This window comes from Procambarus clarkii, chromosome 3 (assembly GCF_040958095.1).
Source record: "Procambarus clarkii isolate CNS0578487 chromosome 3, FALCON_Pclarkii_2.0, whole genome shotgun sequence".
NCBI lineage: Eukaryota > Metazoa > Arthropoda > Malacostraca > Decapoda > Cambaridae > Procambarus > Procambarus clarkii.
Genome location: NC_091152.1, coordinates 17,912,734 through 17,938,150, shown reverse-complemented (window position 1 = coordinate 17,938,150; position 25,417 = coordinate 17,912,734). Strand labels below are relative to the sequence as shown.

Sequence of the window (25,417 nt, the reverse complement as noted above, 5' to 3'; positions counted from 1 at the left end):
TTGTTTCTCGCCGGCGCCCGGGATCGAACCCGGGACCACAAGATCACAAGTCCAGTGTGCTGTCCACTCGGCCGACCGGCTCCCTAATCGTAAGCTAGTCTTCAATATTTTTTGTTTGTTTTTAAAAACGTAGAGTTTACATTTTCAAGCTAACTAGGTGGTCTAGTTTTAAGGTTGTACATACATTCCAACACGAGGCAGACCACGTCAGACATCACCGCGGTCACACAAACGCGCTAGTCATTATTTTAAAGTTTTTTTTTTTGCCTGGATGCCTATGTTTATAGACCCCGTTCTCTCTCCCCCATATGTGAGCCATATTCCCCACATACAAATTCCAAGCATCGCACTATTAGCAAAGTAAATACTTCACAGGCTTTTAAACAATTACACGTTTTTTCTAGCAAATAAATCTCCTTTAAGTAGGTCATCACATCTAACATAATGAGTGCAGATATAGTTTTCCACATTTGTTATCGAGTGTGTAGATATAGTTTTAAACACTAATGAATAAATCCACAAGGGCCGTGACGAGGATTCGAACCTGCGTCCGGGAGCATCCCAGACACTGCCTTTCTGTGTGTTTTAAACACTAGTTTGCCACATGAACTAAGAAGGGTGAGTTAGGAAGAAAGCCTTGTGAAATATGCACCACACCACGCTGGAAGACAGAAGAGTTTGGGGAGACGTGATCACTACCTACAAATTCAGTTTTTTTTTTTTAACTGTGTGATCACAGCACATACCTCATAGTCTCTTTTTTGTCTTTCACTAGTCGATAAACACAATTTTTGTATAATTTCTTGACTAAAATAGCACTCGGAAACATTTGTGCTCCTCTGTATTCTCGTGGACGCAGTCTTAGTCAGCATTATTTACGTTTGACTAATGGATGGACGTCTCGTGTTAAATAAATAAATAAACTGTCTTTACCCATCCTATCTCCTCCCTCGAGAAACTTGTATAGCAAGTTTTGTTATATCTTTTTATTTGTCCCTGGGAAAGTGAGGTCATTTTTATTAACACAGTACACCCTCTATGTTATATTCTGCAAAATGCACTAGTTTAAATTTCACCATCTAGCGTACAACTTTCTCGAGCCTATGATTTTGGCGACTTAAGACACGTTGTTCATGACAATACCTCACACAGGTCCGTCCACACGTCGCAGCTCTCACCATAAACTACTGGCAGAGTCATGGTAGAATTCCTCTATTTCTCTCACAGACAGATTTAAGCTTAACATGCTCCAATCTGTCCTTAACTGTCCTGCAACGCCTTTACCTTAACAGTTCAGTTACTATAAGGATCACTTAGAAAAATCGTGATGAATGTCTTCACTCATTCTGGTGCTTCTGGGGACCTTATCGTGAGTTCCTCTGTATCTTCGTCATTACACTACCATTGTCTGAAATAAATGGCACCATAGGATTCCTGGCCGCTTCACAGATTATTTTCTAAACTATTCGAGTTAACTAGACATTGTCTTTAGATCTTTAGACTTAGACAGAAGATATCCATAAGACTATTTCACTATTTGGCTACACAACACGTCTGAACATTATGATAGTCCAGGCCAGAATGCTGGAACGTTGTCGAGACGTACACCATTAGCTGTCCTGGAACGTTGTGTGCGGTTTCCAGCAATCAGGAAACTCTATTTAATGGTGTGGGTATATTGTAGCCTCCGATAGGTCGTTAGAGGTCACGTGGTGTAGTGACGTCACAGCTACGTCATCGTGGCTAGTCGCAGTGCTTACAGTTGACCTGACCTGAGGTAATCCCTTTGGGGTCGTTTGGTAGTATACCACACTCAATAGCTAGCGTGAGATGACGAGGTCAAGTTTTTCTGTATACCAGTAAGAGTAAATATGGCGTCTCTCTTCGCTGAAACAACCTACACTGTATCGTACAGTCTCAACATATTGCTCAGGCTAAGGGCTCTCATTGGACACCAAACATGTTAGGTCTATCTACAGCATTAATGAGTAAAGTGCACATGTGACTTGAGCACAATGGGTTGGTTCCAGGACATATCACTATGCAACATTAGGGGGTCTCGTAGCCTGGTGGATAGCGCGCAGGACTTGTAATTCTGTGGCGCGGGTTCGATTCCCGCACGAGGCAGAAACAAATGGGCAAAGTTTCTTTCACCCTGAATGCCCCTGTTACCTAGCAGTAAAATAGGTACCTGGGTGTTAGTCAGCTGTCACGGGCTGCTTCCTGGGGGTGGAGGCCTGGTCGAGGACCGGGCCGCGGGGACACTAAAAGCCCCGAAATCATCTCAAGATAACCTCAAGATAACATCCATACAGTAGTGTAACATAAGCCAGAGGTGGGACTCCGTGAGACTACTCTCGCACTCTCTACCTCTCTAGTATAATTATTATCACTTATAATATGTATCTTTGGATCTTTTTTAATGTTTTGAGCAACTTTTTTCATATTTTTCATTGAATTCCTGAGTTGCTGAATTTAATGTTCTTCTGCATATCTCAAAATCAATGTGATTCCTTGTGGACTGATACTTCTTCCAGAGGTCTCAATAAAAGGCTTGGTAGGACTTAAAATATGATTTGCAACAAGTTATAATTAATGATAAAAAAGGCCACCAACACTCTGAATGAATACTTTACATCAGTATTTACACGAGAAAGTGTTGACAGTATTCCATTTCCCACACAAATGTTTGATCCAATTGAAGAGAAGGAATTTAGGGATATTCCCATGACGTCCGAAACAATCAGAAAGAGTATTGACAAATTCAAGGATTCAAAATCTCCAAAGGAGTATGGAATTCAATCTCAAGTTGCAAAGGCACTAGCAGATGAACTGCATCTCCCACTGAAAATCCTTTTCAGAAATCTTTAAACTCAGGGATTGGAAATATGCAGATATCATCTCTATTCAAAAAAAATAAAGGCAGAAAGAACTCGGCAGAAAACTACCGGATAGTTGATAAAACTATCAACTTGACATCACACTACTGTATGCTCATTGAGAGAATCCTGAGGAAGGGAATCATCCAACATCTCACAGAGAACAATCTTGTAAAATCGACACAACATAGATTTGTTAAAATTAGATCCTGGCTTACAAACTTGCTCACATTTCTGGAAACGGTAACCAGCGACTCAGACAGAGGCCTTCTGGAAGATGTCGTTTACGTGGACATTGGTAAAGCTATTGACAAACTACCACATGAAAGACTAGTAGGAAAAATTACAGGTACATGGAATAAATGGCAGAATACTAGAATGGCTAAAACAATGGTTAAAACAAAGTCTTGTAAAACGGAAGTGAATCTGACTGGAGAAATGTGGCGAGCGGAATACCACAAGGGCCCATTTTGGGGCCACTGATCCGCTGCCATCCACGTAATCCACTGCCATCTACGTAATCCACTGCCATCCACGTAATCCACTGCCATCCACGTAATCCGCTGCCATCCACGTAATCCGCTGCCATCTACGTAATCCGCTGCCATCCACGTAATCCACTGCCATCTACGTAATCCACTGCCATCTATGTAATCCGCTGCCATCTACGTAATCCGCTGCCATCTACGTAATCCGCTGCCATCTACGTAATCCGCTGCCATCTACGCAATCCGCTGCCATCTACGTAATCCGCTGCCATCTACGTAATCCGCTGCCATCTACGTAATCCGCTGCCATCTACGTAATCCGCTGCCATCTACGTAATCCGCTGCCATCTACGTAATCCGCTGCCATCCACGTAATCCACTGCCATCCACGTAATCCGCTGCCATCTACGTAATCCGCTGCCATCTACGTAATCCGCTGCCATCTACGTAATCCGCTGCCATCTACGTAATCCGCTGCCATCTACGTAATCCGCTGCCATCTACGTAATCCGCTGCCATCTACGTAATCCGCTGCCATCTACGTAATCCGCTGTCATCCACGTAATCCGCTGCCATCTACATGATACGCTGCCATCCCCGGGACCCACTCAGCAACCTGTATACATCTCGTGCACTAATTAGCATAAGTCCCATGAGCATGTCTGCCTGCTTGCTCCCACTGGCATGATCTACGTAGATATCATGTGTGATCATTGTAGAGAGAACCAGCCATTGTAGGACCATTCAAGTTCAAATATGTTGATTGAGACAAGAAATTACATCTCAAAGGGATAGAGTAGCTTAGGCTATTTCTTCCCCCCCTGTAGGACCATTGTGAATGAGTCACTGTGTGAGATGGTGAAGCTGTCATTACTGTAAGGACTAAACTCGGTTTTAGGGTCATAAAATACCTTTCCGCCAGTCCATACTCAGCCAGAGATTTACTCAACAAGTTACCACCCAGAACAGGTGTAGGATGAGTTTAAAGTCAGACCAACGGGGAATAAGCGATCATCTGTTTTGTTTCACGATTGTTCAACCTGTAAGAACGAATGTGTACTTTACATACACACATTTCAGCCCGTCCTCCAAAAATAGGGTGGTAAATGTAAGGAGACAAATAAGTGCAATTATGTACTATTCATAGCAGTTAGGAATTGTACTTATTTTCACTTAGTATTAAATCGTACTGTCAGATATATTGTGAATATTTGAGTTTACCTGAAAAACTGAATAGAAAACCACAACCTCACCTAACCGTCTTAGTTTTTGAAGATAATAATTTTATTGCTTCTTAATTACAATTAGTACTTAACCTATAGCTATATTGATATTACAGTTTTATAAAACTAATAAAACAAAACTAAAATATATCAATAAATTGTAAAGTAACTAAGAATATTTTAAAATTTTGTATAAAATCTATATTGTTTAATAAACCTGAAAAAGAAATTCCTGATATTTAAAACTTGTGTATTGCTATTTGACATTGAAAACGGCATCCTAAAATTCTGTGTGTGTTAACAGAAAACGAGGAGAATTAAATCGGGGTAGGGAGTTGGGTAAATGTTACAGCCCCGTGCATATTATATATATTCTCCCCATGACCAAAGATATTCGAGACCAGTTGAAACCTGTCGATAAGGATTACCCCACAACAGGGACCCGAATTCGACCAAATTCACCCCTGGGCCTGTTTACATTGCTCTTGTATTGCTAAACTTAATCTGACAATTATTGAAGCCGTCAGCCATTGCAGAGTGGAGACGCTACATGTAAGTGTAGTCAGGGTGAAGCACAAATCCACACGCAGGATGTGACCCACAATATTTGTCTTAACTACCTGTTCACTGCTAGGTGAACAGGTCATTAGGTGAAAGGGAAATGTTACCCAAACTTGTTTTCCATGCCAGGGGACTCGAACCCAGGAACATCCGTATTATCTCTTTAAGAGCTTGGTAAGTACACTCAAAGACCATTTCCAAGGTATTCTATAATATTCTACAAATGGTAATATGTCTGAGAGGCTAAAATAATATTGGTGAGTTATCTGGACGCTCTCTCAGCAACACCAGATGTTTGTGTGTTACTGAGGAATTTCTGGAGATAACTGATGATAACTGATAACTGATACGGGGGCCTCGTAGCCTGGTGGATAGCGCGCAGGACTCGTAATTCTGTGGCGCGGGTTCGATTCCCGCACGAGGCAGAAACAAATGGGCAAAGTTTCTTTCACCCTGAATGCCCCTGTTACCTAGCAGTAAATAGGTACTCGGGAGTTAGTCAGCTGTCACGGGCTGCTTCCTGGGGGTGGAGGCCTGGTCGAGGACCGGGCCGCGGGGACACTAAAAAGCCCCGAAATCATCTCAAGATAACCTCAAGATAAGATGATGATAACAGCTTAGAATGGGGTAAGCTGGCGCTGTCGGCAGTGATAACCATGACACCATTGTAGTCTGGCACAATACACCGCTGGAAACACTTAAATATTTCTATACAATTTTAAGTGAGTATTGGTATAATAATGCGAGGATATCGGTGTTGGTGGCAGCGAGAGCGTGAGGGTGGGGGAGCACACGCTTCATCAACACCCGGACTGTGAGCTGGGCATCTGTGCGCCTCCGCCCCAGGACATCCCAGTAGAGCGGGTCATCTCCCACCCTGACTATGAGAAGCCCTGCACCACCTGTAATGACATCGCCCTGCTCAGGCTCGCCCGACCTGCTATCCTCAACCCTTGTAAGTACTTAATTCATGAGTTTTTTATACCATAGTTAAGGGCATTAATCCTCTAAATCCCGCAGCTTCCCATAACTAATGAAAATGGAGAAGGCACTTTGTAGTGTCGCTGTTGGAGATTCTTGAGAACTTTTTACACAGAGTTAAATGCGATTAATTATTGTTTGAGTAAGGTTAAACAGGCTCGGGGATACCTGTCACATTGTGGGCGTGTCGCAGTGTGTGTGGTGAGAGTTTGAGGCACCAGCTGTGTAGCCGTGACCCCCACCTGGTCACTGTGACTCAACCTGACCGTCACGTCAGGTCACCAGGGAGCCACTGAGGGCCAGCAGCTCCTTGGGGTGTGCTTCTGGTACAGTCACAGTGCCATAAGGACTCTGGACTTACACAGGCCTCATTTAACTTTGCAGGAATAATGGTGACTTTATCGTGGGTATCTAAGGGGGGATGTAGGATGCACGCGCATGATTCCTTCCCAAACTACTACATTACAGGAGTTGTTTGGTCCTGCTAAGTGGAGTATTTTGATCTCAGTCATGTTGATCATACGCGTCCTGATGATTTACTCGTCATAAACAATTCGTTGAGGCCAAATGTCTAACGCCCTATTTATTCATTTGTCAGAAAATTCTCACCAGATTGTAAAAGCATTTATAATAGAAATACTATTGTATCTGCTCTAATACAAATACCAGAATCATATAACAAGAATGTTAGTTATAGTTTAATCACTTTACATCCATTTTAATGGATCACTAAACAAATATCTTAACAAGAGAAATAATCAATGATGGAGTCAGAGTCTGTCTTCTGTGTATTACTTCCCATATTGGTCTTCGAATATATGATAGAACTGATGAGTTGGTCAAGACTTTTGCTCGTAAAGAGGGAATTGATTACCAACTTGGACTGCCTTTGAGCAGCCTGAGGACAGCAATATTCCGGGAACATCAACAAAATCTCATAGACTTGAGGCAAAGTTAAATTCACACCAGTTACTCCATCTATCATCATTCTATTATGCAGGAAGAACCGCACATCTATGGGTCATCCAATAATGTTAGCAGACTTCTAGATGTTACCATTGCTAGGCTTAGGCTCGGCTACAAGTACCTCTGGCAGTTTGTAACATCTGCTGATGTAGATTTGACTAAATATAAACTCTGTCAGCAGAACTATTCGCATACTTTGCGTCATTATATAATGGAATGTGAAAGATCGCGGAATTTAGAGATAACACCATCAATAGTGTCCAAGAAATGTGTAAGTACTTCATTTATAATGATGTGCTGCCCGAAATCTTAGCGAAGTATCCAAAATTTGCTTACTGTAGGTGCAGCCTGCACATGACTGTAAAGCTGCCGCCCAGTTGGGTGGGTGTGGAGCACATGACTGTAAAGCTGCCGCCCAGTTGGGTGGGTGTGGAGCACATGACTGTAAAGCTGCCGCCCAGTTGGGTGGGTGTGGAGCACATGACTGTAAAGCTGCCGCCCAGTTGGGTGGGTGTGGAGCACATGACTGTAAAGCTGCCGTCCAGTTGGGTGGGTGTGGAGCACATGACTGTAAAGCTGCCGCCCAGTTGGGTGGGTGTGGAGCACATGACTGTAAAGCTGCCGCCCAGTTGGGTGGGTGTGGAGCACATGACTGTAAAGCTGCCGCCCAGTTGGGTGGGTGTGGAGCACATGACTGTAAAGCTGCCGCCCAGTTGGGTGGGTGTGGAGCACATGACTGTAAAGCTGCCGCCCAGTTGGGTGGGTGTGGAGCACATGACTGTAAAGCTGCCGCCCAGTTGGGTGGGTGTGGAGCAAGACTAGTAACTGTGTGACTCACCATAGATGTAAAGTGCCTTGTATAGTGACTGTTGTGAGCCTCTTGTTGAATCACATGTGTTACAATAGATTATCGATGTGTATATGAATTTGTGTAAATGATTGTATATATATATGTACATGTATGCATAACATTAACAATTGTGTAACGAGCTTCAAAATATTGTCACTTACTTAGCTAAACGAACTCTGGGGTTCAGTTCCTGAACCCATTATGTGCCTCTGTAACCCATTCCACCACTGCCCATGGGTATGGGGTGCATAATAAAGAAAGAAATTGAATTGAATTGAATCGGAGTTGAATGCTCTAAGACCCTTAACTTACCTAAGGTCTTGTCCCATACTTCCTGGGGAGCTGATAGCCCCAGCGCTCCTCTCTTTACATTCCTCTCTCGTGTTGTCTAAACTCGATTATGGCTGTCCTGCTTACTCGTCTGCCTCTCCCTCCATCCTTCGTCGTCTTGATGCTCTTTGCTACACTGGGTTACGCCTCAGCTCCGGTGCCTCTCCTTCGACTCCTACCCTAAGCCTGTATGTTGACACTGGCCTCCTGTCTCTACAGGATCTACTGTCTTCGCTATCTTGCCCGGTCCCTGCAGCACCCTCACTCTCGTTAATGTTGTGCTCTGACCATTACGATATCTCTACAATCAATTACAGTCTGGAAGGTCCATAAGGTCCTGAACCAATAAATGCCGCCACCGCTCCTAGAAACTTTAATAATTAGGCTAATTGACTCGGGAGGAGACGTCAACTATCATCATTTACTTTGAGAACTTAACCTTTTGCTGACACTTACTGAGTAAGAGGAAGTGCTCTACCTTGGTGGCTTCATCAATTACCAAGGCGATATATTTGCTCATTAAATGCTCATAGGATGACAAGTGATGTAAACAACACCTCAAGAACTACGTCTCAGATATTAATTATGTAAAGTATGAAAATACTCGCGAGACTATTCAAAAAAATATATTTATTTAATGATACAGATCATATGACCCTAAGCTAGAACGACATCCTCTTCTTTAAGGGGGTATGGAAAATATGGACTACAAGTTGTGCTGGGAACCTCAAGAGACATTACCTCTACTACTGTTCTCCTCACGCGATGTTGTGGCCTGTTGGTCGACCACCTCAGGCGATGTTGTGACCTGTTGGTCGACCACCTCAGGCGATGTTGTGGCCTGTTGGTCGATCACCTCAGGCGATGTTGTGGCCTGTTGGTCGACCACCTCAGGCGATGTTGTGGCCTGTTGGTCGACCACCTCAGGCGATGTTGTGGCCTGTTGGTCGACCACCTCAGGCGATGTTGTGGCCTGTTGGTCGACCACCTCAGGCGATGTTGTGGCCTGTTGGTCGACCACCTCAGGCGATGTTGTGGCCTGTTGGTCGACCACCTCAGGCGATGTTGTGGCCTGTTGGTCGACCACCTCAGGCGATGTTGTGGCCTGTTGGTCGATCACCTCAGGCGATGTTGTGGCCTGTTGGTCGACCACCTCAGGCGATGTTGTGGCCTGTTGGTCGACCACCTCAGGCGATGTTGTGGCCTGTTGGTCGACCACCTCAGGCGATGTTGTGGCCTGTTGGTCGACCACCTCAGGCGATGTTGTGGCCTGTTGGTCGACCACCTCAGGCGATGTTGTGGCCTGTTGGTCGACCACCTCAGGCGATGTTATGACCTGTTGGTCGACCACCTCCGGCGATGTTATGACCTGTTGGTCGACCACCTCAGGCGATGTTATGACCTGTTGGTCGACCACCTCAGGCGATGTTATGACCTGTTGGTCGACCACCTCCCAGTCTTCCCACTTCCAGTTGACACTAAAATCTTTTCCTCTAGCATCCTTCATGGTCAAGTCCAGACGCCACCCCTACAAGCACCTTGCCCTCAGAAGCTCCACCCCTCTCCTAGGTCTACACCCAATCAGCTGAACTAGGTCTAGGGGCTGGCACCATCAGCCAATGACAAGCTAGGCCTGGCCCTGTAGGGTCCACTTGCCCAATCACCCTCACCCAGACTCCAGAGGCGAGGTTTCGACACTACGCCCGCCACCTCCGCCATCACCAGAGGGCTGGTTACCTTCTCTCATATACCCCGAGAGCCCCGGATCTTGGTCCTTCTACAGCACCCTTCACGCGGCCTCGTTATTGTGGCTCAGTGACCAGACAACTGGTCAAAACGATTTGGCTCGAATTGACTTTGATATATTATGACTGTGTTACAGTTCACGTGGATATATTATGACCGTGTTACAGTTCACGTGGATATAATATGGCTGTGTTACAGTTCACGTGGATATATTATGACTGGTGTTACAGTTCACGTGGATATATTATGACTGTGTTACAGTTCACGTGGTGCCGGTGTGCCTGCCCGTCAACCCACAACAGGATCTGGGCTTCACAGAGCAAGAGTTCCTGGGCCAGCAGGCCTGGGCGGCCGGATGGGGCTCCATCTCCAGGGGTGAGTAGCTGCTGCTCCCTGTACGGGTGTACACTACACAGAGCTTGCGTGTGTGTGTGTGTGTGTGTGTGTGTGTGTGTGTGTGTGTACTCACCTAATTGTGCTTGCGGGGGTTGAGCTCTGGCTCTTTGGTCCCGCCTCTCAACCGTCAATCAACTGGTGTACAGATTCCTGAGCCTACTGGGCTCTATCATATCTACACTTGAAACTGTGTATGGAGTCAGCCTCCACCACATTACTGCCTAGTGCATTCCATTTACTAACTACTCTGACACTGAAAAAGTTCTTTCTAACGTCTCTGTGGCTCATTTGGGTACTCAGCTTCCACCTGTGTCCCCTTGTTCGCGTCCCACCAGTGTTGAATAGTTCATCCTTGTTTACCCGGTCGATTCCCCTGAGGATTTTGTAGGTTGTGATCATGTCCCCCCTTACTCTTCTGTCTTCCAGTGTCGTAAGGTGCATTTCCCGCAGCCTTTCCTCATAACTCATGCCTCTTAGTTCTGGGACTAGTCTAGTAGCATACCTTTGGACTTTTTCCAGCTTCGTCTTGTGCTTGACAAGGTACGGGCTCCATGCTGGGGCCGCATACTCCAGGATTGGTCTTACATATGTGGTGTACAAGATTCTGAATGATTCCTTACACAGGTTCCTGAACGCCGTTCTGATGTTAGCCAGCCTTGCATATGCCGCAGACGTTATTCTCTTTATGTGGGCTTCAGGAGACAGGTTTGGTGTGATATCAACTCCTAGATCTTTCTCTCTGTCTGTTTCATTAAGTACTTCATCTCCTATTCTGTATCCTGTGCCTGGCCTCCTGTTTCCACTGCCTAGTTTCATTACTTTGCATTTACTCGGGTTGAACTTCAACAGCCATTTGTTGAACCATTCACTCAGTCTATCCAGGTCATCTTGCAGCCTCCTACTATCATCCTCTGTTTCAATCCTCCTCATAATTTTTGCATCGTCGGCAAACATTGAGAGGAACGAATCTATACCCTCTGGGAGATCATTTACGTATACCAGAAACAGTATAGGTCCAAGGACTGACCCCTGCGGGACTCCACTTGTGACGTCTCGCCAATCTGAGACCTCACCCCTCACACAGACTCGTTGTCTCCTGTTGCTTAGGTACTCCTCTATCCACCGGAGTACCTTCCCTTTCACTCCAGCCTGCATCTTCAACTTTCGCACTAGCCTCTTGTGTGGCACTGTATCAAAGGCTTTCTGACAATCCAAAAATATGCAGTCTGCCCACCCTTCTCTTTCTTGCCTTATTTTTGTTGCCTGGTCGTAGAATTCAAGTAACCCTGTGAGGCAGGACCTGCCATCCCTGAACCCATGTTGATGCTGTGTTACAAAGTTCCTTCGCTCCAGATGTTCCATTAGTTTTTTTCGCACAATCTTCTCCATCAGCTTGCATGGTATGCAGGTTAGGGACACTGGCCTGTAGTTCAGTGCCTCCTGTCTATCCCCTTTCTTGTATATCGGGACTACGTTAGCTGCTTTCCAAATATCTGGCAGTGTGTGTGTGTGTGTACTCACCTATTTGTGTCTGTAGGATCGAGCATTGACTCTTAAACCCCGTTTTTCTAGCCATTGGTTGTTTACAGCAATGACTCCTGTCCCATTTCCTTATCATATCTAGTTTTAAAATTATGAATAGAGTTTGCTTCCACAACCTGCTTCTTAAGTTCATTCCATTTTCCCACTACTCTCACGCTAAAAGAAAACTTCCTAACATCTCTGTGACTCATCTGAGTTTCCAGTTTCCACCCATGTACCCTCGTTCTGTTTCTATTCCGTGTGAACATTTCGTCTATGTCCACTCTGTCAATCCCCCTAAGTATTTTATACGTTCCTATCACATCCCCCCTCTCCCTCCTTCGTTCTAGTTTCGTAAAGCTCAGTTCCTTTAGGCGCTCTTCATACAACATCCCTTGTAATGCTAGGACAAGTCTTGTTCCAAACTTCTGAACCTTTTCCTGTTTCCTTGTGTGTTTCTTCAGATGGGGGCTCCATGATGAGGCGGCATACTCTAAGACTGGTCTCACGTAGGCAGTGTAAAGCGCCCTAAATGCCTCCTTACTTAGGTTTCTGAATGATGTTCTAACTTTTGCCAGTGTAGAGTACGCTGCTGTCGTTATCCTATTAATATGTGCCTCAGGAGTTAGATTAGGTGTTACGTCCACTCCCAGGTCTCTTTCTCGAGTCGTCACAGGTAGGCAGTTCCCCTTCATTGTGTACTGTCCTTTTGGTCTTCTGTCACCTAACCCCATTTCCATAACTTTACATTTGATCGTGTTGAACTCCAGAAGCCATTTCCCTGACCATCTCTGCAACCTGTTCAAGTCCTCTTGAAGGATCCTACAATCCTCATCTGTCACAACTCTTCTCATCAACTTTGCGTCATCCGCAAACATCGACATGTAGGATTCTCCTCCTGTAAACATGTCATTAACGTATATAAGAAATAAAATTTGTCCCAGCACCGATCCTTGAGGTACTCCACTCGTTACTGTTCGCCAGTCCGACTTCTCGCCCCTTACCGTAACTCTCTGGCTCCTTCCTGTTAGGTAGTTCTCACCCATGCTAGGACCTTTCCGCCTATTCCCGCCTGCCTCTCAAGTTTAAATAGCAGTCTCCTACTGCTATTTAAACTTGTACTGTATCAAAGGCCTTTTGGCAGACCAGAAATATGCAGTCTGCCCAACCATCTCTGTCCTGCCTTATCCTCGTTATTTTATCATAGAATTCCGAAAGGTTTGTTAGGCAAGATTTCCCTTTCCAGAACCTATGTTGATGTTTGTTCACAAACCTAATGTTTTCCAGGTGTGCAACCAGTCGTAGCCTAATTATTCTTTCAAGTATTTTACAGGGGATGCTTGTCAGTGATACAGGTCACTGTATCTGTGCCTGCCTCTGTGAGGTTAAGTGCCTCCTCCCTATCACGTTTCTTGAAAATCGGTACGACATTTGCCCTCTTCCAGCAATTAGGCAATTCTCCCGACATAAGTGATTCATTAAAGATCCTTGCCAGAGGCACGCTGAGGGACTGCGCTGCCTCTTTTATTATCCACACTTTAGTTGCATCCAGTGTTGTCAACTGTTTCATTACCTCCTCTGCTGTCACCTCTATATCTGATAGTCTTTCATCTAGGGTAACCCCTTCCAACAATGGGAGCTGCTCAGGCTCGGTAGTGAACACTCCATGGAAACTGGCATTCAGTGCCTCGCAGATTTCCTTGTCACTTTCAGTATATGCCCCCTCTGTCTTCCTTAGTCTTGTCACTTGGTCGTTCACCGACATTTCTCTTCTTATATGACTGTGTAGTAATTTGGGTTGCTTTTTCGCTTTGATTGCAATATCGTTCTCATAGTCCCTTTCCGATGTTCGTCTTATGTTAATGTAATCGTTCCTAGCTCTGTTGTATCTGCTTCTGTTGTCCTCTGTCCTTTGTCTTCTGTACTTCCTCCACTTCATGTACTCCCTCCTGCTTCTTATTCTTGTTTCCTGACACTGTCTATTAAACCATGAGTTATTATATTCCCTCTTACTTTTTCCTTTACTGTTGGTATAAATTTCTGCTGGCATTTCCGTATGACTTGGTCCATCATATCTTGGACGGCTTTTCCTCTAATTTCTTCCTCCCACTGCACTTCACCCAGATAGTCCCTTATCCTCTTATAGTCCCCTTTCCTGTAATCAACTCTCCTTTCCCAGATATCTTGTTCCTTGGTCACAAGTTTGAGTTCCATCATGTAGTCAAAGACTAGGACACAATGGTCACTGGCCCCTAGAGGTATTTCATGTTCCATATTCTCGATGTCTTCTACGTTTTGGGTGAAAATCAGGTCTAATAAGCTCGGTGCATCTCCTCCTCTTTCCCTTGTGTCTTCCTTCACATGTTGTGTCAGGAAATTCCTGTCTATAACATCTACTAATTTTGCTCCCCACGTTTCGTCCCCTCCATGGGGATTCCTTGATTCCCAATTTATCTCTCCATGATTTAGGTCCCCCATGATCAGCAGCTTCGCTCTCATTCTGTGGGCTAGTGTTGCTGCCTTCTGCAGTTCATCTATACATGCTTTGTTGTTGTCATCATACTCCTGCCTGGGTCTTCTACTGTTTGGTGGGGGATTGTAGATTACCAGGATCACAATCTTCCTCCCATCTGCTGTCAGAGTTCCATGTATGAAGCTTGTGCACTCATTGGTAACTCGATTTCCCAGGTCTTCAAACTTCCATTTCCGCTTTATTAGGAGTGCCACTCCTCCTCCCTGTCTCTGTGTCCTCTCTTTTCTTATCACCTGGTACCCCTCTGGAAAGATTGCATCCGAGATCATGCCATTTATTTAGGTTTCCACTATTGCCACTGTTGAGTGTGTGTGTGTACTCACCTAGTTGTACTCACCTAGTGTGTTTGCGGGGGTTGAGCTCTGGCTCTTTGGTCCCGCCTCTCAACCGTCAATCAACAGGTGTACAGATTCCTGAGCCTATCGGGCTCTGTCATATCTACACTTGAAACTGTGTATGGAGTCAGCCTCTACCACATCACCCCCTAATGCATTCCATTTGTCAACCACTCTGACACTAAAAAAGTTCTTTCTAATATCTCTGTGGCTCATTTGGGCACTCAGTTTCCACCTGTGTCCCCTTGTGTGTGTTCCCCTTGTGTTAAATAGACTGTCTTTATCTACCCTATCAATCCCCTTCAGAATCTTGAATGTGGTGATCATGTCCCCCCTAACTCTTCTGTCTTCCAGCGAAGTGAGGTTTAATTCCCGTAGTCTCTCCTCGTAGCTCATACCCCTCAGCTCGGGTACTAGTCTGGTGGCAAACCTTTGAACCTTTTCCAGTTTAGTCTTATCCTTGACTAGATATGGACTCCATGCTGGGGCTGCATACTCCAGGATTGGCCTGACATATGTGGTATACAAAGTTCTGAATGATTCTTTACACAAGTTTCTGAATGCTGTTCGTATGTTGGCCAGCCTGGCATATGCCGCTGATGTTATCCGCTTGATATGTGCTGCAGGAGACAGGTCTGGCGTGATATCAACCCCCAAGTCTTTTTCCTTCTCTGACTCCTGAAGAATTTCCTCTCCCAGATGATACCTTGTATCTGGCCTCCTGCTCCCTACACCTATCTTCATTACATTACATTTGGTTGGGTTAAACTCTAACAACCATTTGTTCGACCATTCCTTCAGCTTGTCTAGGTCTTCTTGAAGCCTCAAGCAGTCCTCTTCTGTTTTAATCCTTCTCATAATTTTAGCATCGTCCGCAAACATTGAGAGAAATGAATCGATACCCTCCGGGAGATCATTTACATATATCAGAAACAAGATAGGACCGAGTACAGAGCCCTGTGGGACTCCACTGGTGACTTCACGCCAATCGGAGGTCTCACCCCTCACCGTAACTCTGCTTCCTATTGCTTAGATACTCCCTTATCCACTGGAGCACCTTACCAGCTACACCTGCCTGTCTCTCCAGCTTATGTACCAGCCTCTTATGCGGTACTGTGTCAAAGGCTTTCCGACAATCCAAGAAAATGCAGTCCGCCCAGCCCTCTCTTTCTTGCTTAATCTGTGTCACCTGATCGTAGAATTCTATCAAGCCTGTAAGGCAAGATTTACCCTCCCTGAATCCATGTTGGCGATTTGTCACGAAGTCCCTTCTCTCCAGATGTGTTACCAGGTTTTTTCTCACGATCTTCTCCATCACCTTGCATGGTATACAAGTCAAGGACACTGGCCTGTAGTTCAGTGCCTCTTGTCTGTCGCCCTTTTTGTATATTGGGACCACATTCGCCGTCTTCCATATTTCTGGTAGGTCTCCCGTCTCTAGTGACTTACTATACACTATGGAGAGTGGCAAGCAAAGTGCCTCTGCACACTCTTTCAGTACCCATGGTGAGATCCCATCTGGACCAACAGCCTTTCTAACATCCAGATCCAGCAGGTGTCTCTTGACCTCCTCTCTCGTAATTTCGAACTCCTCCAAGGCCGCCTGGTTTACCTCCCTTTCTCCTAGCACAGTGACCTCACCCTGTTCTATTGTGAAGACCTCCTCCTCCTCCTGTGTGTGTGTGTGTGTGTGTGTGTGTGTGTGTGTGTGTGTGTGTGTGTGTGTGTGTGTGTGTGTGTGTGTGTGTGTGTGTGTGTGTGTGTGTGTGTGTGTGTGCATTACAGCTCCAATACATTAGGAGCTGTCTCTCATGGACCAGTAGGAACTGTCTCTCATGGTCCAGTAGGAGCTGTCTCTCGTGGACCAGTAGGAACTGTCTCTCATAGACCAGTATGAGCTGCCTCTCATGGACCAGTAGGAACTGTCTCTCATGGTCCAGTAGGAACTGTCTCTCATGGACCAGTAGGAACTGTCTCTCATAGACCAGTAGGAGCTGTCTCTCATGGTCCAGTAGGAACTGTCTCTCATGGTCCAGTAGGAGCTGCCTCTCATAGACCAGTAGGAACTGTCTCTCATGGTCCAGTAGGAGCTGCCTCTCATGGACCAGTAGGAGCTGCCTCTCATGGACCAGTAGGAACTGTCTCTCATGGTCCAGTAGGAACTGTCTCTCATGGACCAGTAGGAACTGTCTCTCATGGTCCAGTAGGAACTGTCTCTCATAGACCAGTAGGAGCTGCCTCTCATGGACCAGTAGGAACTGTCTCTCATGGTCCAGTAGGAGCTGTCTCTCATGGACCAGTAGGAGCTGCCTCTCATGGACCAGTAGGAACTGTCTCTCATGGTCCAGTAGGAACTGTCTCTCATAGACCAGTAGGAGCTGCCTCTCATGGACCAGTAGGAACTGTCTCTCATGGTCCAGTAGGAACTGTCTCTCATGGACCAGTAGGAACTGTCTCTCATGGTCCAGTAGGAACTGTCTCTCATAGACCAGTAGGAGCTGCCTCTCATGGACCAGTAGGAGCGGCCTCTCGTGGACCAGTAGGAGCTGCCTCTCATAGACACACTTAAACGTCCAGAAAAGTGGACATATCTTGGGACTACAATATTTATAAGAGTTTCCCCTGTATTTTGTTTGGTTTTCTCACACGCAGCTAGAGCATGGATCGCTCTCTTGGGAGGACTCCTCCAGTGGACGGGTTAATATATGCCTCTCCTGTAATAATATAAATATGTATATATCAACACAAATACTAATGCGTGCTCAACCTCTTCTTTTATTCCAGATTCCTTAACTTTTGTTAGACTTAACACGCTGCAGCAAGTCCAGCTGCCAATTGTTGATTTACCATTTTGTGAGATTTTGAGGAAACCTTATCCTGACCGTCGCATGGTGCTGTGTGCAGGTGGGAACGGCAAGGACACCTGCAGGGGGGACTCTGGTAAGTGTGGAGGACAAGGACACCTGCAGGGGGGACTCTGGTAAGTGGGGAGGACAAGGACACCTGCAGGGGAGACTCTGGTAAGTGGGGAGGACAAGGACACCTGCAGGGGGGACTCTGGTAAGTGGGGAGGACAAGAACACCTGCAGGGGGGGGGACTCTGGTAAGTGGGGAGGACAAGGACACCTGCAGGGGAGACTCTGGTAAGTGGGGAGGACAAAGACACCTGCAGGGGGGGGGACTCTGGTAAGTGGGGAGGACCAGGACACCTGCAGGGGGGGGACTCTGGTAAGTGGGGAGGACAAGGACACCTGCAGGGGGGACTCTGGTAAGTGGGGAGGACAAGGACACCTGCAGGGGGGACTCTGGTAAGTGGGGAGGACAAGGACACCTGCAGGGGGGGGAGACTCTGGTAAGTGGGGAGGACCAGGACACCTGCAGGGGGGGGACTCTGGTAAGTGGGGAGGACCAGGACACCTGCAGGGGGGGGGGACTCTGGTAAGTGGGGAGGACCAGGACACCTGCAGGGGGGGACTCTGGTAAGTGGGGAGGACAAGGACACCTGCAGGGGGGGGGGACTCTTGTAAGTGGGGAGGACCAGGACACCTGCAGGGGGGGGGGACTCTGGTAAGTGGGGAGGACAAGGACACCTGCAGGGGGGGGACTCTGGTAAGTGGGGAGGACCAGGACACCTGCAGGGGGGGGACTCTGGTAAGTGGGGAGGACAAGGACACCTGCAGGGGGGGTAAACTCTGGTAAGTGGGGAGGACAAGGACACCTGCAGGGGGGACTCTGGTAAGTGGTGAGGACAAGGACACCTGCAGGGGGGACTCTGGTAAGTGGGGAGGACAAGGACACCTGCAGGGGGGACTCTGGTAAGTGGGGAGGACAAGGACACCTGCAGGGGGTACTCTGGTAAGTGGGGAGGACAAGGACACCTGCAGGGGGGACTCTGGTAAGTGGGGAGGACAAGGACACCTGCAGGGGGGGGGGAGACTCTGGTAAGTGGGGAGGACAAGGACACCTGCAGGGGGGGGGACTCTGGTAAGTGGGGAGGACAAGGACACCTGCAGGGGGGGGGGACTCTGGTAAGTGTGGAGGACCAGGACACCTGCAGGGGGGGGGGACTCTGGTAAGTGTGGAGGACAAGGACACCTGCAGGGGGGGGGACTCTGGTAAGTGGGGAGGACAAGGACACCTGCAGGGGAGACTCTGGTAAGTGTGGAGGACAAGGACACCTGCAGGGGGGACTCTGGTAAGTGTGGAGGACAAGGACACCTGCAGGGGGGACTCTGGTAAGTGTGGAGGACAAGGACACCTGCAGGGGGGACTCTGGTAAGTGTGGAGGACAAGGACACCTGCAGGGGGGGACTCTGGTAAGTGGGGAGGACAAGGACACCTGCAGGGGGGGGACTCTGGTAAGTGTGGAGGACAAGGACACCTGCAGGGGGGGGACTCTGGTAAGTGTGGAGGACAAGGACACCTGCAGGGGGGGGGACTCTGGTAAGTGGGGAGGACCATGACACCTGCAGGGGGGGGACTCTGGTAAGTGGGGAGGACAAGGACACCTGCAGGGGGGGGGGACTCTGGTAAGTGGGGAGGACAAGGACACCTGCAGGGGGGGGGACTCTGGTAAGTGGGGAGGACCAGGACACCTGCAGGGGGGACTCTGGTAAGTGGGGAGGACAAGGACACCTGCAGGGGGGGGACTCTGGTAAGTGGGGAGGACAAGGACACCTGCAGGGGGGGGGGACTCTGGTAAGTGGGGAGGACCAGGACACCTGCAGGGGGGGGACTCTGGTAAGTGGGGAGGACAAGGACACCTGCAGGGGGGGGGGACTCTGGTAAGTGTGGAGGACCAGGACACCTGCAGGGGGGGGGGACTGGTAAGTGGGGAGGACCAGGACACCTGCAGGGGGGGGGACTCTGGTAAGTGTGGAGGACCAGGACACCTGCAGGGGGGGGGGACTGGTAAGTGGGGAGGACCAGGACACCTGCAGGGGGGGACTCTGGTAGTGGTGCTGGTGGTGATATGCACTCATTGAGGGACATGCACACACTAAGAAACATGCACACACTGGGAGAGACATGTACACACTCGAAACCTTGTGTGCTCAATAACCTTCCTTTCTGAGCAAGGTGTGCTCAGTGCACACCTTCAGGGTGGGTGACGCCCACCCTGCCTTCTCCTGCACATGTGCACTACAAATTTGAGGGAGTCATCCTCAATTCGAAATATCGTGATTGTTTATCTTTTCCCGAGGCGAGACGCCAGGTTCGTCGTCTTCCCTCTTTCTCTGGCATGTCTTATGCTGGTGTGTTGCGTTCCACTTCTCCTCGCCCTCTCCCTCCTTCTCAGTTCTGCAATTTCCAGGCTTTGGACCCGACACCAGAAATCAGGGAAATCAGTAGAAACCACCACCACCTCCCCACCTGCGGTCTGAGCCAGAGGGTCTACCTCCTGGTTCTTTGTCTGATATATCCTTCCTTCCTTCCTTCCTTCCTTCCTTCCTTCCTTCCTTCCTTCCTTCCTTCCTTCCTTCCTTCCTTCCTTCCTTCCTTCCTTCCTTCCTTCCTTCCCTGTCTCCTGTGCTCTCTTCCCCTTATCGCCTCGCTTCTTCTTCTCAGCCCTTCCCTCTGTCTATTGGCCCTCCACAACGCCTGTCCATCCAGGCCATTATCCAACTTCCCCCCAACAATCTTCATGTTGACCGCTCCCGTTCTCCTCCTCCTGTTCATAGTGTAGAGGCTTTCTCCCAGTACCGTTGTCTCCCAGTACCGTTGTTTCCCAGTACCGTTGTCTCCCAGTACCGTTGTCTCCCAGTACCGTTGCAGCTGGCACACCTGTCTCTCTACGTCAGAAACGTAAGCCAGGCTCCTCTCCTTCTTCCTCCTCGGTGGGTAAGACGGCATCCATCCACCTCCGACTCTATCCCTGCATCCCCCCCCTCCCATTTCAGTCGCAGAGTCGTCTGTCCCAGCTATGGAGGTTCCCCGTGGTTCTTGATTCTCTCTCGGGTGCTGCCCTTGACCAAGTGCTCTCCCATGTTTCTGTCCTTCTATCCCCCCGATTTCCTTGACCGCCCCTCTCTGATGCGTCCTCCAGCTCCAGACTCTGTCAGTCCGCCTCTGGGCCATCCTACTACTCCCTTGACTCCATCGGTTCTACATTTACCAATGATTTGTAACCCTGATTTCACTAATCCTGATCCTGATCTTACTTAGTATATTGTGTTCTTTGCCTTTGTTTCTCCCTTTTTATCTGTTAATGTTCTCTTTATTTTTGATAATGTCTATTCTTCAATGGAATATGCGTGGTTTTTATACAACTTCCTTGAACTCTAACTTCTGATGATGCAGTTCTCACCACTTTGTGTGTCGCCAGGAGCCGATGCTTGGCACTCGTCCTGGTCACTTCCTTGGTTATTCCTTCCTCTCTTCACCTCCAAGCTTTTGCTGGGGCCCATAACTCTACTGCTCTCTTGATCTGTACTGATAATCCCTTCATTCCCCTATTTGTTCAGTCGCACATTCAGTGCTCTGCGGCTCGTATCTTTGAGTAAATGGTATACAGTCTGTTCCATTTATCTTCCCCGCAATATCCTGTATTCTCTTTCTGATCTTAAACGCCTGTTGGACTCCTTTCCAGAGCCTGTGCTCCTTTAGGGTGATTTTTAACTGTCGACGCACCCTCTGGGGAGATGTTCTGACAAACACCCGGGGCCGCCGAACCATTTATCCTCTCTTCCTCTTTGTCTCTTCTGAATTCTGGTGAACCCATTCATGTGGGCCCCCGCACTCACACCCTCTCCTGTCTTGATCTGTCTCTCTACTCGTCTTCTCTTTATTTAGATTTCACGTGGCGGGTTCTTTATGACCTCCATAACAGTGACCATTTCCCCGTCCTTGTCACATTCTTCTCTTTTCACCCTCCTCCTCTCCTTCCCTAGGTGGCAGTTTGCCAAGGCTGACTGGAATCTCTTCACCCTCCGTGCTACACTTTCCGACCTCTCTGATCTGCCTCTCCCTCGAGCCCTCCTTTTTCATGACATTAAACACTGCTTCCATTAAAGACTGCTCTCCGGTCTGTTCCTCGCTCTACCTCCTGGGGCGCGTGGAAGTGTGTTCCATGGTGGAATGCGGTCTGTGCTCAGGCTGTCCGCTCTAAGCGTGCAGCCTGGAAGAAACATTGACGCCGACAGATGCCTGATTGTTTTGTTTTGTTTCGGAAGGCGAGTGCGGTGGGGCCATCCATATGGCTAAGCATGAGAGTTGGAAATGTTATGTCTCCACCATTACAACTGACACTCCTCTGCCCCTGATCTAGAAGAAAATATGTAAGATAGCGGGTAAGTTTGTTCCAGATGTCTCACCAGTCCTTCACCTCCGTTGTTTTGTTGTGATAGATCCGGAGTTGGTCGCGACCAAACTGGGTTCACACATTTCGACCGTTAGCTCCGGTTCTTATCTTCATCCATCTCTCCTTATTCGTAAGCTCCTTGAATCTTGTCTCTTAGATTTTTTGCACACATCTCCAGCTTCCCTATAATGACCCCTTCTCTCTCGGAACTCCAGTCTGCCCTGACCCTCTGTAGTTCTATGGCAGCGGGCTCAAATGACAGTCATTATGAGATGCTTCGACATCCTCCTCCGAGCACGTTTCAAAATCTACTGAATATTTCTAACCATATCCGGGAGATGTTTTCAGTCCCTGAGCACTGACTTGAGGCGGTTATTCTTCCTATTTGGAAACCAGGTTCTCTAGGGACATCCCATAAGGACTTTCGCCACATTGCCCTATCGAGTTGCATCTGCAAATTCTTTGAACGTATGGTCAATGTTCGTCTGATGTGGTTCTTGAAATGCTCTCACCACCTCTTCCCTTCTCAATTTGGCTTTCGCAAGAGTTGCAGCACGACTGATGTCTTGGTGAACGTGGAGGTCTATATTCGTACTGCCTTTGCTGCGAAGACCTCCGTTGTTGCCGTCCTTTTTTACCTGGAAAAGGCATATAACACCACCTGTAGATACCATATTTTGTCCCAACTCGGTTCTTTTGTCCTTCGTGGTAATATCCCTGTCTTCCTCCAAAGCTTCCTCTCTAGTCATTCCTTTAAAATGAGGCATGGCACCACTCTGCCTCTTTTCAACAATACGAAGGTATACCCCAAGGTAGCGTTCTGAGCACTACTCTTTTTCCTGGTTGCCCTCAATGGTCTTCTTTCCTCCCTTCCCTCTGAAATTTTCTCAGCTCTCTATGTTGACGATCTTACCCTCTGCTGTCAAGGTGATAACTCGCTTTTTCTCCAACCGCGGCTTCAACTTGCGATTGATGCCGTGTCGTCCTGGGCCACCAATCATGGCTTCATGTTCTTTACGGATAAGACTTGTGCTATGACCTTTACTTGGAGGCAGGTCGTCGTTCGTCGCCCCCCTTTGTCGCTTTATGGTAACCCTCTTTTGTATAAAGATTCTGCTCAACTTCTGGGGTTAATCTTAGACACTCATTTGTCTTGGTCGCCCCATATCTCTTACCTCCGAGTTGAATATTTCTAAGGCCCTTAACTTACTTAAGGCCTTGTCCCATACTTCCTGGTGAGCAGAGAGACGCACGCTCCTCTATTTAAATTCCTCTGTTGTGCTGTCTAAACTCGGTTATAGATGTCCTGCTTACTCGTCTGCCTCTCCCTCCATCCTTCGTCGTCTTGATGCTCTTCGCCATCCTGGGCTACGCCTCACTCTGGTGCCTTTCGTTCGTTCCCAACTCTGAGCCTTTATGTTGACACCAGAATCCTGTCTCTACAGGATCACCATCATCGCTACTTCGCGCGGTCCCTACAACACCCTCACTCTCGCTTATATTGTACTTTGACCATTACCCCTCCAGTGGGCCCTGTTCCCTTTCGCCACCTTCCTCTTTCTGTACGGTTGTCTCACTTGCAAGGTTCTCTCTCTCGGTTCGTGTTATTAATATTTCTCCTCGTGTTGTTTCATCCTTGCCTCCATGGAGGGTCCCTCCCTCTTCCTAAGTTTTGTAAAACCTTGACCTGCATGACTAAAACTTCTACCTCTCCTACAGTTCTGAAACGCCTTTTCCTTGCACACTTTTCTTCTCAGTCCCCCTCCATTTCCGTCTTCACAGTTGGGTCTAAGTTTGCTGGCGGTGTAGGCTACTCCACGGTATTTCCAGACTACACCTATATGTCTCGCCTGTCCCCGGAGACTAGCATCTTCATGGCAGATCTTTATACTATTTTGTATGGTCTTTGTCAACTGCTTCGTCAACAGTCCATCCTGTGGTAATCAAAATTCAACATTGGCTCTTTCTTATCTCCAACAGAGTTAAGACAGTTGGGTTTTGCTGGGTCCCCAGCCATATTGGTGTGTCCTTAAATGAGCGTGCGTACGCTGCCACTAAGGAGGATATCCGAACTTGTCCCATTTCTCACAAAGATGTTCCTTATTCCGACTTCTACCCAGTTATTCTTTCCTCAACACGTGCCCGTTGGCGGAGTCGTTGGTCTTCTGTTACTGATAACAAGCTAAGTGCTCTTAAGAGTAGTGTGTCCCCGTGGCCTTCCTCCAACTACCGTAACCGGCGGTGGGAAACGGCTCTGGCGAGGTTATGTATTAGCCATACACGCTTAACTCACGGACACTTAATGGAGCACCGCCTTGCTCCTTATTGTCCTAACTGCATTGTTCCTCTTACTGTCGTACATATCCTTGTTGAATGTCCGGACTTCCAGGACGAGCGTATGTCTTGCTTCCCAACCCTCCCTCGCGGTCACTTGTCCCTCCATAGAATCCTTGCTGAATCAAATACCTTTGATATCGTTCGTCTCATGCTCTCTTGTTCTTGTATTGGCATCCTTAGAGATATTTAGCGCCTATTGAAAATCCCGTTCATTTGATAGTGCTACATAGCCTTCCCGGCTTGGCGCCTTCTATTGATGATTACTTACTTTGCATGTATATATATGGAGAGACTTTCCTTAAACATTCTTGTCTTGCAGGAGGACCTCTGACCGTGACCAACAAGGTGGGCACGAGGAGCTACGTGGTGGGCATCACTAGTCACGGGCCCCGGGAGTGTGGCATCACCAACACACAGGGCATCTACACCAACGTTCTCTACTATATCTCCTGGATCATCAGCAACTTGCAGCCTTGAATACCCACCCAGCCATGACAAGTTATTGTTTAGTGTTGCCTGTCCTTGTGCTCTGGTCACTATGTGACCTCTCCTCCCAGCCACTCTTATCAATATTTTTGTATCAAGGAATAAAGATTCAGTTTAATTTGTTTGTGTAGTTGTTCTCCTGTTGTAAATGAGAGTGGCTTCAGACTATGTTATAAAGCGACGTTATATAAAGGAAACGTACACTTCAGTTTCAAGTGTACACTGAAGTATGTGCTCGAGTCCATACCTCTGGCACTCAGTACAGTAAGTTCGTGAAGTATCTTAATCTTAATTATATAAGGAGGCAAAATAAAGTAAAACTAACTAACTAAGTCTAGAAAATAATAAAATTCGGTCTCAAAACGTTACTGGATACAATCACAAGACAAGACTTGTGGTTGTAACAATATTATTGAGTTAGTCATGTCTCTCCCCCAGACCATCACCCTTGTCTCTCCCCCAGACCATCACCCTTGTCTCTCCCC

General features: G+C 47.5%; 1 protein-coding gene across 1 annotated transcript in view; it reads left to right on the top strand.

The window, feature by feature from the left end:
* The window catches only part of LOC123760859 (phenoloxidase-activating factor 3), a 51,868-nt gene extending 26,818 nt beyond the window's left edge, over nucleotides 1–25,050 (top strand). The window contains exons 6-9 of the mRNA XM_069329621.1: nucleotides 5,919–6,106; nucleotides 10,286–10,399; nucleotides 17,594–17,749; nucleotides 24,766–25,050. Of these exons, the coding sequence (XP_069185722.1) occupies nucleotides 5,919–6,106; nucleotides 10,286–10,399; nucleotides 17,594–17,749; nucleotides 24,766–24,923 (616 nt within the window). The 3' untranslated portion in view covers nucleotides 24,924–25,050. The remainder of the gene's footprint in view (nucleotides 1–5,918; nucleotides 6,107–10,285; nucleotides 10,400–17,593; nucleotides 17,750–24,765) is intronic.
* Nucleotides 25,051–25,417: the final 367 nt, after the last annotated feature.